General features: G+C 45.5%; 1 protein-coding gene across 1 annotated transcript in view; it reads left to right on the top strand.

The window, feature by feature from the left end:
* Positions 1 to 2,685: 2,685 nt before the first annotated feature.
* Positions 2,686 to 15,964, top strand: part of lin28aa (lin-28 homolog Aa) — a 17,450-nt gene continuing 4,171 nt past the window's right edge. Inside the window, exons 1-3 of the mRNA XM_063198139.1 lie at positions 2,686 to 2,716; positions 3,317 to 3,492; positions 12,807 to 12,991. Coding sequence (XP_063054209.1) covers positions 2,686 to 2,716; positions 3,317 to 3,492; positions 12,807 to 12,991 — 392 coding nt within the window. The remainder of the gene's footprint in view (positions 2,717 to 3,316; positions 3,493 to 12,806; positions 12,992 to 15,964) is intronic.

Genomic DNA, 15,964 nt, shown 5'->3' with positions numbered 1-15,964 from the left:
CTTTTGTCACGTGAAAGTTTTATCGCAGCCTAATACTTTTGTCCAAGATGACCTTTTGAAAATCTTCTCTGATTATAGGCCTATCCATGCTGTAAATGTATGAAAATATTGAAATGTTCTTTGCCTTTACACAGACCTTTATTAGTAATCATGTGATATAAAGCTACCATGATTGCATACCTTGTACTTAATTAGAGCTAAGTATTTTGCTCATTTTGAGCAATTCAGAATGTAGATGCCCCTTTCATAGTTTAAGTAGCCTAAAGGTACGATACTATCCAGAATTTCTGCCATATACATGCTAGCTACATCATTGCAATTCACAGTGCAGCAGTATGCAGTCATGTTAAACATGAACATTCAAAACACTTGAACAACGAAATACCTCATATAATTCTAGGTTACTGTCAGGGCTCTAAATTAACACCTGCAAACTGGCCAAATGCTGTTGAAAATTCAGTTTGGCTGTTAGAAAAGGCAGCTCACCAGTGTGTGGCTGGTAAGATTTAACATGTACCAGCCAAATTGGCTAGTGATGAAAAAAGTTAATTTATAGCCATGTGTAGAGTGCACACATTTTTTATTCACATTATTATACCGTACTCTACATATAAATACACAGAGAGGACTTGTCAAATAGAATCAGTTAAAATATATACAGGTTGTGAATCAGATGGTAGCCAAAACTGAAAATAACAATGCAGCGCAGAGCTTCTAAATAACAAACCACTTCCTGTTGCAATGTGACAACAGCTGGTATCTCGTCTCTCCTGCACAACCATATTCATTTCCAACTGTTTGCAGGAACAGGTATTCACACTCTCTAAAGACATCTACCATGACGAGATTTTTCATGCGCAAAAACAACAAAATAATCCGTGCGTAAATGACTCTTGGGATAATTAATTAATAATCTGGTTTGAGGTTCACTCGTGACAGTAAACTTTAATAACACGAAAATAATAATAATAAAAAAATTATGCCATATGTTATCATAGGGTAGAGTACTGAAACTTGTTTTAAAAGGCAACATTTAGATTTTAGACAGTCTTTGTGGGCGCGAAGAAACTGGACCTGCTGCTTTTCGGTGGCAGATGTTCCTTATAAAACAGGCGTCTGCTATGACAGTTCTTTCGAAACCACAAATCGATACTTTTAACCTGTGATTGATTGGGGAAAACAGGGGCGGCGATTAAACTTCGTTATCTTTAAGTGGCCTGCAGCCTGCTCGTTGGATTTGAATGTTGTGAATACAATCGCTTGAATTGATGGATAGGATGTGCAGAGTCGCATACTTTCGAAACTTGTGGAACATGGAGTAGCCTATCTATTTGCACTTTCCATCATACACTACCCCAGAGCAGTTAACTAAAACACAAGACCAGTTATTTATCCTCCAGGGTGCAGTGGTGAGGTTCAATAATAATAATAATAATAATAATAATAATAATAATAATAATAAATAAAAGTCGTTTGTAGCTATGGATATAAGAGGTGCAGATTTCTGATGTCAACAAATAAATGCGTAATAGCAGCAATAACAAAACGTCGCCTATTAACAGTGTATAACACAAGCATATTTCTGGTTGCTGTTTCACCCTGACGCACACCAGTGGATAGGCATCAGAAATCGAATCTAAATACCCTATGTAAAATTAACTGGCCTGATTGTTACAACCAGAACGGATTGCGCCACAGCTTTTGGTATTAGGTTAATGACTAGAATTTTCGTGTGTGTGTGTGTGTGTGTGTGTGTGTGTGTGTGTGTGTGTGTGTGTGTGTGTGTGTGTGTGTGTGTGTGTGTGTGTGTGTGTGTGTGTGTGTGTGTGTGTTTGTTGTTTGGTTTTGGGAATGGTGTTTGGGAATGGTGTGGAGAGCGCATAGGAGAGCACATTTTTTTCAGGTATTTAAAGGGTTACAGTTCTTGACCTGGACCCTAATAAAATAATTCACCTGAGTTGAAAAGAACCAGGGTACATCACACAGGGATGGGAAGCAGTTTACTCACTTCCAAAACACCTCTTTATAGCTGTGAGCATCCTCCCTAGATGTATGGGTGATGCTTGCTGGTCTCGGCTTGTGATTGGTCACCGCTATCCGAATGAGCACTAGCCATCCAGAATGTGTAATTCATCACGTAAGGAGAGAGAAAGGGGGGCAGCGGCATCACATTGACCTAACCGAAAACCAAGTGGGGGTCGCGTGTGTGTTTTAGATGAGCCATGAGCAGCGCAGATGAACAAGCCAACTGATCAGCGTCCGGTGCAAGCTACAACGTGTCACCTCGTTCGACCAAACATCTGTACTGGAGACGGGAGAGGAGAGTCCGAGAGGCGCCTGCAATGGCAGAAGGTAAATACCTCTACTATTTTCACGTTTTGGGTGTTGTCAAGGTGTGCCGTAGGAGGTAAGACGAGATGAGCGTGTGGGGGGAGGGGTTGTGTCTCTTGTCATTGTCTTGAAGAATTTGGAGGATTCTTCAACAAATCTTTCGCAACGACCCTCCCACTATTTGGCGCTAGGTCTACCGACCCCCCTTTGTTTGTGTCCCCTCTTGCGATTCGGCTTCTCCGAAGAGCGCCCTTGATACCTTCAGTTCCCCACATGAGAGTGCCGACTAACCAAAGTACCACCGCGGTGGGGGGAGAGCAGGATACCGTTTCTCAGGAGTTTCTATCGGTCGAGATGGGATCCGTCTCCGCTCAGGACTTTTCAGGTGAAGTTTGGAAAAGAAATGTGTGATTGATTGGTTTGACGCTGTGTCTCGTAATGAAAGTGCGGCTCGGGTCTTGAGTTGAAGCGGGAGTTAGTGGTCGCGTTCAAACCCCACTGAACAAGAAGAGCGTGGAAAGCAAAATGTGCCTGTGGAATTAAAGTGCTTGCTCTCTCTTGAAATAATGAGACCCCTAAAATCATTGTTTGACTCTGAAATGAAGTTGATCTTTAACGATTTGGACAGGTTGCTTCAGTTTTTCTCTGGTCTTACATCTTATGCCTTGTCTTCTCTGGTCTTTACGCCGTTCTCGCGAAGCCGTGAGGACCGCCTCGTTACATTCTCAGCGTGATTGACTGGCCCTCACAAGTGTAGATAAGCCTATTATGGGTGTAAAAACGTCTAAAGACGTGGTTTATTGATATACTGAATATGTTAATTGTGTTGCACTGGCAAGTTTGCATGCGTAATGAATGAAAGAAAATAGTCACAAGTCGAAAATACAGAGTTATCTTATGAAGCCATATTGTTTCTAAAGGTGTCCAACCTGAATGTTTCTCGATTGGGTCAATAATGAAGTCACATTTTTGCTGGTTTCTGCAGGGGGCTGTGCCAAAACCGAAGAGGATGAGTGCCCCAGCGGCGAAGAAGACCCCCAGGCCTACCACGGTGTCGGCGTATGCAAATGGTTCAATGTGCGGATGGGCTTCGGCTTCCTCTCCATGACCAGCAGGGACGGCACCCCCCTGGAGACCCCAGTCGACGTGTTCGTTCACCAGGTCAGAAACAGACCCACACATTGATTTAATATCACTGAGTGTAGGCCTACCTTCTTCTTCAAAAGCTGCCACCCCCACACACACACCCAATGGGCTATTTTTTGTGCGATCTGTAGGTTGATTGACACGTGTGCATTGGAATAATTGAGTCTTAATGCTAAAGTTGCAAATACAAATTGATAACAGAAAGTACATGGTCGGCCATTTTGTTCAGAGGTGGCTGGCTACCACTGGCATTGGGATGATTCAAAGAGAAAAACATTCCTTTTGCATTTCAGTGGTGGATATCATGCAAAAACATTGCAGACCAATTTATGGGAGAGGATTTAAAAAAGGCAGTTAGAATTATTTTCACCGTGACTGAATGCATTATTCTTTCACTGAGTCAAAGTGAAGGTCAAACATCATGAGTAGCACCCTAAACTTCATAGTTCACTTCTTTCTCTTACTCAAGTCATTCAGCCACTCACATGGCCCTGTCCTGTTCTCCTATTCTATGGAAAACTACCGGGAGAGTTTCCCTGCCCCGCGTCTTCATTCGACCCCGTCCATGCTCTCCTCCCATCCCCCACAAACCAATTTCCCACATTGCCCAGAGCTCGCATAGCTGCTCTTAGCCGGCCATTGATAAGGCTCAAAGCTCACTGGTCACTCATTGAGGAAAAGCCACCCAACCCCCATCCCAATGCTGCACCTATACCTTCCTCCACCCCCTTCCTATTCCTTCAGTCATTCCGAGTTCCTGTAATAAAGTCATTAGGAGCTCTGTGGCGTCTTCCCTCTGCCCCGTGCCCCTCCCTTGTCCACCACCCCCCACCCCTAAACCCCGACAGACAGGGGCCATAAGCATGCCAAAGCCACGGCGGGGGTGAGGACTTCTCTCTATGTCCACTCACTTTCCCCCCTCAAACTGCTCGAGACCCCCAGCCGGGCGGCCATTTGTTGGCCCAAGTGCCTGTTGGCTCTGAGCCACTCAAGGGCCTTTACTTTACTTCACTTCACCTCGCTTCTTGCTTTCTTTCACTAAACTAATCAAGCCACTGAGGCTCTGGGCTCTGGCCTGCTCACCCAATGGATTTCCCTCCCTTTTCTGCCTTTAGGATTCTTTTCAAATTCTTCCCACTCAAATTCACTTTGGATCGACTGTTTTGACAAAATATGACTTATTGATCCGTGACCTATTGATAAATGTGAAGGCAGTATTAGGGTAAGAGAGTGCCTGTGCAAAACACAGGCCGCGTCGGATTGAGATGATTGATTTAAGTCATTGATTGATTTTCGGTGCAATCCACTAATTTTCTCCTGTTGCTGTAACAAGAGAAAACAGAGCAAAATGTCTTCTGTTCCTTTGGTTCACCCAATTTAACATGGGCTCTGTTGTGCACTGCACACAATTCTAAGCTGCTCTTGTGGAAACAAAACATATTGTACTTTTTGACAAAAACACAGAAAGATGTGTTTTTCTCCCGTTTGCCATTGTGAGCGACCGCATGGGGTCACCTCTATGTTCCCACAGCCCATTGGTCCCACAGCTTATTCCTGCTGCTCTTAGTTCCCACAATTTTAAGAAATAATTCAAATATAGGCCTTTTGTTCCACAACTGCATGTCCCCTAATTTCTGAATAAACTAAGAGAACATGCCTTTCTCCCTGTCATGGAATATGGGGCCTAAATTTGAATACATTCTTAGAGATGTGGAAACATGGAGGAGCAGGAATATGCTGTGGGACCAATGGGCCTAAAAAATAATGTTGAAATTCTTAATGATATGGGACCAATGGGCTGTGGGACCAATGGGCTGTGGGACACGCTCCCGACCGCATGGGACTGCATTCTCTATTAGTTGCATTTGTGTAACCCACACACTCCCCCCATTTCAGAAGCAACAAGAGAAAAAAGGGCAAAAAAATGTTTCATTGCCATAGGTGGCCACATGCGTTCTGTAGGGTGTTGTGTGGTGTGCTCTGTTGCTTCTGCTGATTGCTTTACATTTGTGGGCTGCAGCATGGCTGGCTATGGCTGCTGCTCCTGGTAGATATGGCGTGGAAGGCCATGTGGGCATGGCTTGCTTGGCTTATGGTAGTGTAGGTGAGCTGTGGGGTGATTGTGGCCATAGAGGAGGAGGAGGAGTGCTAGGGCTGCATGTTAATGGAAAGAAATATGATCACCATTATTTGAATCAAAATTGAAATCACGATTATTAATCATGATTATTCAACAACAATAAATGACTGAATTTTGTGCAGAGTGTTTTTTAATTATATAACCAACTTAAGAATGTATCATATACCGTATAAGGGATAAACAAAATAGAACGGGGTGTATTTCTGGAAAACGTAGTTGCTAGCAGTTAGTAACTTGGATAGTCACCAATGGGAAATTGCATTGCAACCAACAAAGTAGCTAACGTAGTTAGCAACTGCGCTTTCGAGAAATGCACCCCGTAATTGTAATAATTATGTATAAGGCAATAGCACGAAGCTTAGGCGGGCCTACAGATTTTTGGCCAGAAACACCAGCCTGTCAATATGTGCGATCATGATTAAATCATGATTTTCATTTTTTGTTTATCGCTACGGCCTGACTTGTGATTTTCAATTAGTTTTAATTAATTGGGCAGCCCTAACAAGTGCTGCGCTGTGGGGTAGTGGAGAAGGTTTGGGATGGTGGAGAAACTTAAGGCCTTGGTGTGTGGTGTGGTAAAAGTCGAGGGTGGTGTACAGCTGTTGTGAGGTGAAGGAGAGCAGGGTTGTGGGCCTGATGGAGGAGGATAGCTGTGTGGTGGTTGGTAGGCTGTGTGATGGTGGTGCTGGTGCTGGTCCTGGTCCTGGTGCTGGTGGAGATGGTGTAGAGCTGTGGATTGTTGTAGTAGAACGGTGTTGTGGTCATGGTGGGCTGTAGCGTAGTGAAGGTGAAGGCTGTCTTTTGGTGACGGAGGAGGAGGAGGAGGAGGAGAGGCTACTGTGGTGCTGGTAGAGAGAGGGGACTGTGGGGTGGTGGAGCTGGAGAAGAAGGGCACTCTGGTCAAGGTGGGCTTTAGCATCTTGGAGGTGGGGAGCTCAGCGGTGTGGGTGCGGGTCAGGAGGGCTGTGAAGTGGTGGAGAAATGCTGTTTGGTGGTGATGGTGATGGAGGATGGGAGGGGAGGAGGAGAAAGTGGGGCTGTGGGGTGACTGTGGGGATCGAGAAGGATGAGGTGGGGTGTTGGAGGAAGGCTCAGCGGTGGTGGAGGTGGTGGAGAGCGCTGTGGTGGTGGTGCTGGAGGTGGAGGAGGAGGGCTGATGTGTAGTGAAGGTGGAGGAGGAGCGCTGTGGTGTAGTGGAGGAGAGCTCTATGGTGGTGGAGGTGGAGGAGAGGGCTGTGGTGGTGGTGGTGGTGGTGGGGGAGGAGGAAGAGGAGGACTGAGGTGTAGGGAAGGTGGAGGAGAAGCGCTGTGGTGGTGGTGGTGGTGGTGGAGGAGAAGCACGGTGGTGGAGGTGGAGGAGAGGGCTGTGGTGGTGGTGGAGGTGGAGGAGAGGGCTGTGGTGGTGGAGGTGGAGGAGAAGCACGGTGGGGTGGTGGTGTAGGTGGAGGAGAGGGCTGTGGTGGTGGAGGTGGAGGAGAAGCACGGTGGTGGAGGTGGAGGAGAGGGCTGTGGTGGTGGAGGTGGAGGAGAAGCACGGTGGGGTGGTGGTGTAGGTGGAGGAGAAGCAGGGTGGGGTGGCTGCGGGGCTTAGGCAGGGAGATTAGGGGCCGCGTGTCAGGGAACATTAACTCCTGGGCTCTGCTGGCCTTTGTGTGGGAAGACAAAGGGACACGCATCTCCAGCGCAGCGCAGCGCAGCACTCTCTCTAGCACAGCGTATGGCCAATAGAGTAAAACAGAGCGAAGCGGAACACTCTCACTCTCTCTCTCTCTCTCTCTCTCTTTCTCTCCCTCTCTCTCCTCGCCCTTGACCACAGCGCTCTGGGATTGATGAGTCTTACCACCCAGGCTACCGTGGGGCTCTCTTTCCTTTCTTTTCTTTTCTAGCATTCTTTTCTTTCTCTCTGTCACACACACACACACACACACACACACACACACACACACACACACACACACACACACACACACACACACACAGTCTTTCATGTTCACTCTTTGTCTCTCATTTGTCTCTTTTTCGCCATCTCTCACCTTCTCTCTGAAGAACAGTACACTTTCTCTTTCAATCCTTTTCTCCACTCTAGCCATCTTTCAGTTCCCCTCTGTGTTCCAAACTGTTTGTGTACGGTATGTGCGCATTCAAGTGTGTGTGCTTTATTTTGTACGTACATGTGCGTGCGTGTGTGTGTGTGTGTGTGTGTGTCCACTCAATGCATATCTTTGTTTGGGTTTGTGTGTGCATATATATTTGTGTCAGGGGCAGGTGATAGTCTGTAGGGTTTTGTCAGGCAGGGAGTGTGTGTGTGTGTGTGTGTGTGTGTGTGTGTGTGTGTGTGTGTGTGTGTGTGTGTGTGTGTGTGTGTGTGTGTGTGTGTGTGTGACGGTGGGGTCACGCCCACAGAGGGGAAATGGACTAACGGCTGCCATGACTGACACACAATGGGACGCACACGCGTGAAAGAGGGGGACAGTCGCATCTGCTATCACCACGGTTACGGTCCCCCAGCTCCGCACACTCAGGCCACAGTTTACACAACACATACACATACACACACACACACACACAGCGCACACGCACACGCACACGCACACATAGTAGTCACATGTGCAAGTTTTATCCGACCCACACACAGCTCAATTAAATTGTCACAATAACAACACATGCCACACAGGGCTCGCTTTTATGACATCATCAAACCGTTTCCCCACAGCTTGACATCCCTCGTCTTAGGCACCGTCCCACATGCTCACTTGTTTACTACAGTGTTACATAACGGTGCATAGTGTCGCGTGTTGTTGTTGTTGTTGTCTACTACAAGTGCACTGTGTGGCCAACGAGTCAATTCGAATGGGCTTTACTTACTGACCCAAGTCAAATTTGTATTTGTAGGGATGGGTATTGGCAAAGGGTTCACGATTCGATGCGCATCACGATACACATGCCACGATGCGATTCTATCACGATGCATTGCGATTCATGTACTACTGTGATGCATTGCGATATTTACTTCAGTAAATGTGTAAAATACAGCTTATTTGTCAATTGCTGTGTAGCTTTCATAAGTCAGTTCATTCTATTTAAGCATTTTATCATCTGGGAGAGAGCTTACATCACAACAGAAATATTACCTACTCCCTACTGAACAAAATCAACCCGTGGCAAATAGAATTTTATTGTTATCAAATAATCAATTGTCATGAATCCATGCAGTATATTGAGAAAATAAGTATCACGATACCTTGTCATGAATCGATGCATTGTATTGTGAAAGTAAGTATTGCGATGCATCGATTCGACGATTATTTTGCACACCCCTAGTATTTAGCAGGCGATGAGCTGCATGACAGGTGATAACTGGTTCATCAGGTGGAAGTCAAGTCAGATCGTCAAGTCAAGTGAACTTTATTGCCAAAAATCTATGCAACAGGGTTAACACACAGGAAGTGTTTTGGGCTGTAGTTGACACAAGCAGGGCTTTCATAATATCGCTGGGTCAAAATTAAAGAAGCACTTTTACTCCCTTTTCGTATCAGTGAGAGAGAGAGAGAGAGAGAGAGAGAGAGAGAGAGAGAGAGAGAGAGAGAGAGAGAGAGATGAGGAAGACAAAAGAGAGGAGAGACAGGCAGGGAGATAGGGGGCAGAGATGGGGAAATAGGGAGGTAAATAGAGAAATGGAGAGCTGCTGAAGATTTCTTTAAAATTGACACAAGATATGAGTGAAAGAGAGTGTGATACAGGGGCTTGAATCAGCAAGACCGTCATAGTCGCACACACACACACACACACACACACACACACACACACACACACACACACACACACACACACACACACACACACACACACACACACACACACACACACACACACGGAGAGTGAGAGAGGGAGAGGCCTCTCGCTGAAGTGTTTGCCTGTGTTCACGGCACGTGGAGGAAATAAAACATCCTAGCGTGTCCCCAACCCCCACAGAGCAGCGCGGCATTTCACAGCACCCGCCCCCACCACACACACACACACACACACACACACACACACACACACACACACACACACACACACACACACACACACACACACACACACACACACACACACACACACATCCACATCCACATCCTAATGACTGCCTGGATCTAGTCCAACACTTTTAACTGTTTTTTTTCACTCTGAGAAGTCATTTTTCTACTTTTATCGTCAAGTTTGGTTCGCTTAAATGTATTGGTTTCAGTGTTACAGTGGATTTGTCCACCATTTTCAACTACGGTACCTAATCAAGGGCGCACATGATTACAAATTTGTGGTTATACACTCGCTATGACATGATAAAATTCACATGACAATTGTATTGTCATTGTCTAGCAAATTTGAAGACGCAGAAATGTTGGACTTTTGAGCTTATTACAGCCTAATTAGATAACCAGCGGAGGTCCGATAATGCTAAGTGCTAACTGCGCAATGGAATGGAGGCAATGGAATCCAAACAAGGTTACTTGTGATTTGCCATAAATGCAACATATCGTCACAGCAGTTAGCCTACTCCTAAAAGGCAATGGAATGATTCTCCACTTCCTGTGCGAGTGCTGTTTTTGTAACGGGAGCCTCCTCAGGATTGCTCAAATAAGTCCAAATAAATAAGTTAACGAAGCAAGTTAAAGGCCCACTAAACAACTTTGAATACTCTTCAAATGCTTTCCTGGTAGTTTGGCCCCTTGTGTCTTCCTGAAAACCCACGTCATCATTAAAATGTAAGAGTAATTTAATCTGGGAAGATGTTCGAGACTTTGTGAGACTCCATGTGCTGTGATGGGAATCCAGGTTTTTGCTAGCAGGGTTTCCTGCCCACACGTAATAGAAGCGGCCATGAGTCTTCATTTGCCTCCTAACGACTTGAAAAGGAGATTAATGAGTGAACAAATTACCCAGTGCTCCTTAAAACCACTTTGCTCTAGTCACGTCACAAGTCAGACAAGAAACGCAACAAAGACCAAACATTCCAAAGTCCCCATGCGCTTCAATGTGTTTTTTTTGGTGGAACTCCCTGTTTCGTAATGGGTGGGGGCCCCCTTCTTCTAGTGTTGTTCAACGGAGCCAAATGAGCATAACTGACGTCCATCGCCAGCTGGCCCCTGCAGGCGCTAAGGCGGATGGATGGGCGCTTTTGCAGGTCAGTGGTTCCGCACCGGAACCCCCCATGCCTCAAATACGGGCTCAACAACACCCCTTACTGCGGGGAGTTTGGGACAAACAAGTTGGTTATCTTAGTTCCACCTTTTTGAGCATGGCAGATGGTGATGGGGATGACGAGGGCTTTGTGTACTTTGATGACATTGATGAGGATGTCATTTTGTTTTCATTTTGATCACTAAAATACTGCTGTCTGTCACAATACTAGGGGTGTGAATAATAAACGAAATGTATCGATATATCACAATATAATCTGACGATTGAATCGCATCGCATCGTATCGTGGGGCATTCTTAAGTATCGAAAATAATCGCTGGCCCCTGCCCAGTGCCCTAGCTCCATAACATAATAGAAGTGCAAAGTAATCGGAAAAAAGTCGAATCGAATCGTATTGTATCGTATCGTGGGGCATTTTTAAGTATTGATAATCGAATCGCATGGCATCGAATAATAAGATATGGATATTGAATCATATCGTCATGGAGGCTGTGATTTACACCCCTACACAATACCAGAGTTACTCGCACTAAAACCAAAAGGAAAATGACTTACTACACTCACTAGGGATATTTCAATGCTGTGGGGCTGGTCTCGAGGAAATTAATGTCAACGAAAATCGTTTTAACTCACCGAAATTAAGTATTGCTTATTTGTACAACAATGATGTGTTTTAACACTGAGGGTATGGTTGGTATAATACACTGAAGTAAGTGAATAAAGAAGCACTCATCAGATTTCTTTTTTCGTTTTTAATCGCCTCACATCACAGACGTTTCGGGCTTACAGCCTTCTTCAGTGTGAAATGGCGATTTTATAATACACTGGTATAATACACTGATAATATAGTGACAATAGGTTATGGTGATTTAAATGAGATTTTAAGCATATCAGGACGAATGCCTTTGAGCTGTAACCCCATCAGGAATGTCATTAGGAGTTTGTCCTTTGCTCAGTCTGTTTAGGGTCAAGAGCTCTAGGTGGATGTGTGTGTGTGGTTTGGGGGATGGTATGTATGCATGGTATGCTTATCTCTCTCTCTCGCTCTGTGTGTTTGTGTGTGTGTGTGTGTGTGTGTGTGTGTGTGTGTGTGTGTGTGTGTGTGTGTGTGTGTGTGTGTGTGTGTGTGTGTGTGTGTGTGTGTGTGTGTGTGTGTGTGACGGGACTGGGTAAATGTGTGTTTTAACTTGATGGGATAACAGTCTCCCCAGACCATGTCGAACCTTTGGGCGTAAGTAGATAACTTGAGATCATGGCTTAAGACGGCGACCACATGCTGGGCAAAATACAAAACAACCACGCCTGGTCATGACCAGCAGCGATTAGTGATCATGCTTAAGTCTTGGTGAAGATCAGGAAATTCGTTTGCACCTTTAGAATAGTTTGTAGTTTCTGTTTTTTCCTCAAACCCATGCCATCGATCGATCACCTTCTGAAGGTTTTCAGAAGCAGCTCTTGAGGTGTTTAATCGAATGTTGCATCCATCCTGGTTATGCAATGCAACTAAATGGCCTATTCACCTTAAGTATCCTATGCTATTAAGATTAAGATAATGGGCTGTATTTAGAGGCCCATTTTCACAAAGAAGGATTAAATGGTCACCGCCAAATGTTCATTAGGCTCTTTCCTGTCGGAGTCAGCACCAGTCCGGTTTTAAACAACAAGCAAACAAACAGAAAACACCTAACACCTTCACCAGCTCCCCTGAAAAGATTTGTATTGCATTCTGAATGTAACTTGTAGTTCCTAGAAAAAGTAATTTATTTTTCTGGGGTGCAGAACAATGCCTTTCCAACCATGATAGTCACACGCCTCTGATAGCAGTTAACCCCCCACCAAACATGGGGAGGATGTATTTGCCCTACAATTAGTCGGCAAACCAACCTACCAACCAACAAAGACGATTCATTAACCGTGAAACTGTTGCCTCATGTTCTAGTTTAACAAAGTATCCTATACCACAGTGCTAATGTGTGCTAACCTTGAGGCGGCATTGTTTTCCCAGAGCAAGTTGCACATGGAGGGCTTCCGCAGCCTGAAGGAGGGTGAGGCGGTGGAGTTCACCTTCAAGAAGTCCTCCAAGGGCCTGGAGTCGGTCCGGGTGACGGGGCCCGAGGGGGCGCCCTGCCTGGGCAGTGAGAGAAGACCCAAAGGGAAGAACGTCCACAAACGACGATCCAAAGGAGACAGGTGAGAATGAAATCTCCGTTGGCCTTTATTTGTGTCCTCTTTTTCTCTACCACACTCTGGCAGTCTACCTCTTTCTCATTCTTTCTCTTCAGCTCTCCACCCATCTTTCTTGACCATTCTATTGTCTATCCATTTCTCCTAAATTGTGGAAAACACAGGCCTCAAGAAAGGAATGGGGACATGGTTAGAGAGAGGGGGGGAGGAAGAGAGATCGTCTTTACCGCTCTATCTCTCTCTCTCCCTCCACAAGTTTCTATTGTCTTTATCCGTTTTGCTCAAATCTGGTTTCAAGCCAGCAGTCATGTCATAGTTAGACCCAGAAGGTAAATAAATATTATGGTAGTCTGATTTGGTGGTCTAATGCAGTGTTTTACAACCACTGTGCCGGGGAACACTAGTGTGCCGTGGAAAATTATGAAATGATTGCATTGTTTATATAGGGAATAGGGTTTTATTTTCCGTTAAGATGTACAATTGGTTGTGTGCCTTGCCATTTTGTCCTCGAAAAAGGTGTGCTTTGGCTCAAAAAAGGTTGAAAACCCCTGGTCTAATGCATCCGATACGTTGAATTATGGCTGTTATCAAGGGTTTGTGAAAGCCATGGCTATTACCTGGCTATGCACATACTCATAATTTTATCACATTTTGCCTAATCTGCAGTCAAAGATTGTTTATTGAAAGTCATGACTGGCAGTTTTGACAAGGAGTTGGCTTTGAGTGACATGAAAAGAAAGCAAGCATACTGACCAACAGGCCAGAGGATCGACAAGGTTGTTGCTGTTGTTGTTGTTGTTGTGCTTTTTTTGTCTTAACGAAAGAAGCAGCGGGCAGCGTTTGGGCTGCTTGATCCCCTGTGTGCAATACGGTGGTGTGTCAACTCTGGTCCCCCCCCCTCCTCCACTGCCACCACACTGCGCCCTCTGGGGCCAAGCAGGGTCACTCGGACAGGCTCCACCGCTGACCTGGATCAATAGCTGTTTAAAATATCTCGCTGGCCACTGGGGCATACACGCTGCTCAGCAGATCTAGCCCCATATACTACTACCATCCCCCCATCTTTCACCCCCCCCCCCCCCCCCCCACCCCCTCTCCTACTTCCCTCGCAATCTCTCCTCTCCCTGTGCTTGCTTTCTTTTCCAATTTCTCCCCCTCCTCCATCTTCCCTCATGCTTTTTTTTTCTCTCTGTGTCTTTTTTGGTTTACAATTATGCTCTCCTTTCTCTGTATTTTGATTTTGATTTCTCTCGCTTTCTCTCTCTCTCCTCTATTCCTCATGCTTGCTTTCTCTTTCTTTCTCTATTCCTATTCCTTCCATCTTATTCTCTTTTGTCTACATGCCTCCATCATGCATGCTTTCTCTCTCTCTCTCTCTCTGTGTTGTCGAGATGCCCTCTCTATGTGGTGTGTCGTATTCATATGTCTAAGATTCCCTGCTGAGTCCACCTTCAATGCAAAGATAGCATGTTATAGCGCACCATTGCTACTGAGGCCTTGTGACTTGAGAAGTAAGAGTGTAGTACACAGTACTTAACAAATAACAGCCTCGGTCAAAAACAGAACAAACACTCAACCAGTGAGGATGGATTAGCATAGAAATATTGACATTATGCTGCCCCATGCATGCATTCATCCCTACTTAGTGAGATTTTAAAACTAAGACTTTAAAACTGACATGTTGAAAAACCAACCACAAAAGCCACAACTGATGAGGACTCCACACAAGGAAGAGAAGTTCTGTAGGAACCTCTGTCAGTGTTTCCCACAGAAATTTTGGAAACTATGGGGGCAGCCGGGATTTTTTTTCCCGGGGGGGGGGGGGGGGGTGTATTCACGCAGTGAAAGTGTAAAGGGTCTAAGAGGGTAGGCTGTGCCTTTTCCCCACACACACATAGGTGTACACATTCTACATGAGGGGTGCTGGTCACAGGGCCAGTTTTTCAAAATTCCTCCCATTAAAAGGGCTGAACAACATATTACACATTTATGTCTTTATTCACATTCATTACACATTCATTTCTATATGCAGCCCGATGTCTCCTCTGCCGTGTCAATGAAGGCCTGTCACTTAACTCTTTACAACTGTAAAACAAAGCCTGGGGAGTGTTAGTAAACTCATCCCAACTGTCCCTTCTCTGAAGGTTTTTTTTATTGCTCCCAAACCCAAGTTAACTACAACAACTTGACTAGGCTTTTGATCCCTCTGTCTTTCAAGCACTTGTGGTTTTCTCTATAGGATGTATTTACTCCAGGAGGAAAATGCGATGGAAATCGTAATTCAAATCGTTTTTTAACAAAAACGGAAATACGTTAAAAAAAAAAAATTTTTTTTTTTTATTTTTTTTTTTTACATTTTCGAAACTATGGCGGCCAAATTTAAACTATGGCGGGCCGCCATAGTTTCCTCAATGTATGGGAAACACTGCTCTAGACAACGAAACCCCCACCGCCCGCCCGCCTGCCCATCCCAGGCCCATCTTATCTTACTTTATGGAGTTTCAATGCAGTGTTTAAAAAAAAAAAAAAACGCCGCAAGCCACACAATGATAAGGATTCCACACAAGGACAACATGAACAAAGCCATACAGGCAATCCCATACAACAAAGCCTCTATCACTAGCCTGCCTCTGTCCCAGGGGCGGAACTATCGGAGGGGCAAGCAGGGCATTTGCCCCCGGGCCCAGGGCCCTCCTGTATTGGTAGGGGGGCCCTATTGTGACCACGGCAAGCTGTTTGAGGGGCCACATCAGTGTTTTGCCCTGGGGTCCTGTGTGCAATTGTTCCGCCACTGCTCTGCCCTATCCCATCCCAATCCCATCCTATTCAATCCAATCCAATCCAATCCAATCCTATCCTATCCCATGCAGTCCTGTGGGGTTTCCCTGCCCGCGGCTCCTAATCTCCAGGGGCTGCGGTGCCGGGGGCATTGGCCTTGCAGGGAGTGCAGGGCACGGTGAGGGGTCAGAGGTGTGCTGG

Source organism: Engraulis encrasicolus, chromosome 5 (genome assembly GCF_034702125.1).
Source record: "Engraulis encrasicolus isolate BLACKSEA-1 chromosome 5, IST_EnEncr_1.0, whole genome shotgun sequence".
Taxonomy (NCBI): Eukaryota; Metazoa; Chordata; class Actinopteri; order Clupeiformes; family Engraulidae; genus Engraulis; species Engraulis encrasicolus.
The sequence above is the reverse complement of the archived record's forward strand: the minus strand, read 5'-3'. Positions and strand labels throughout refer to the sequence as shown.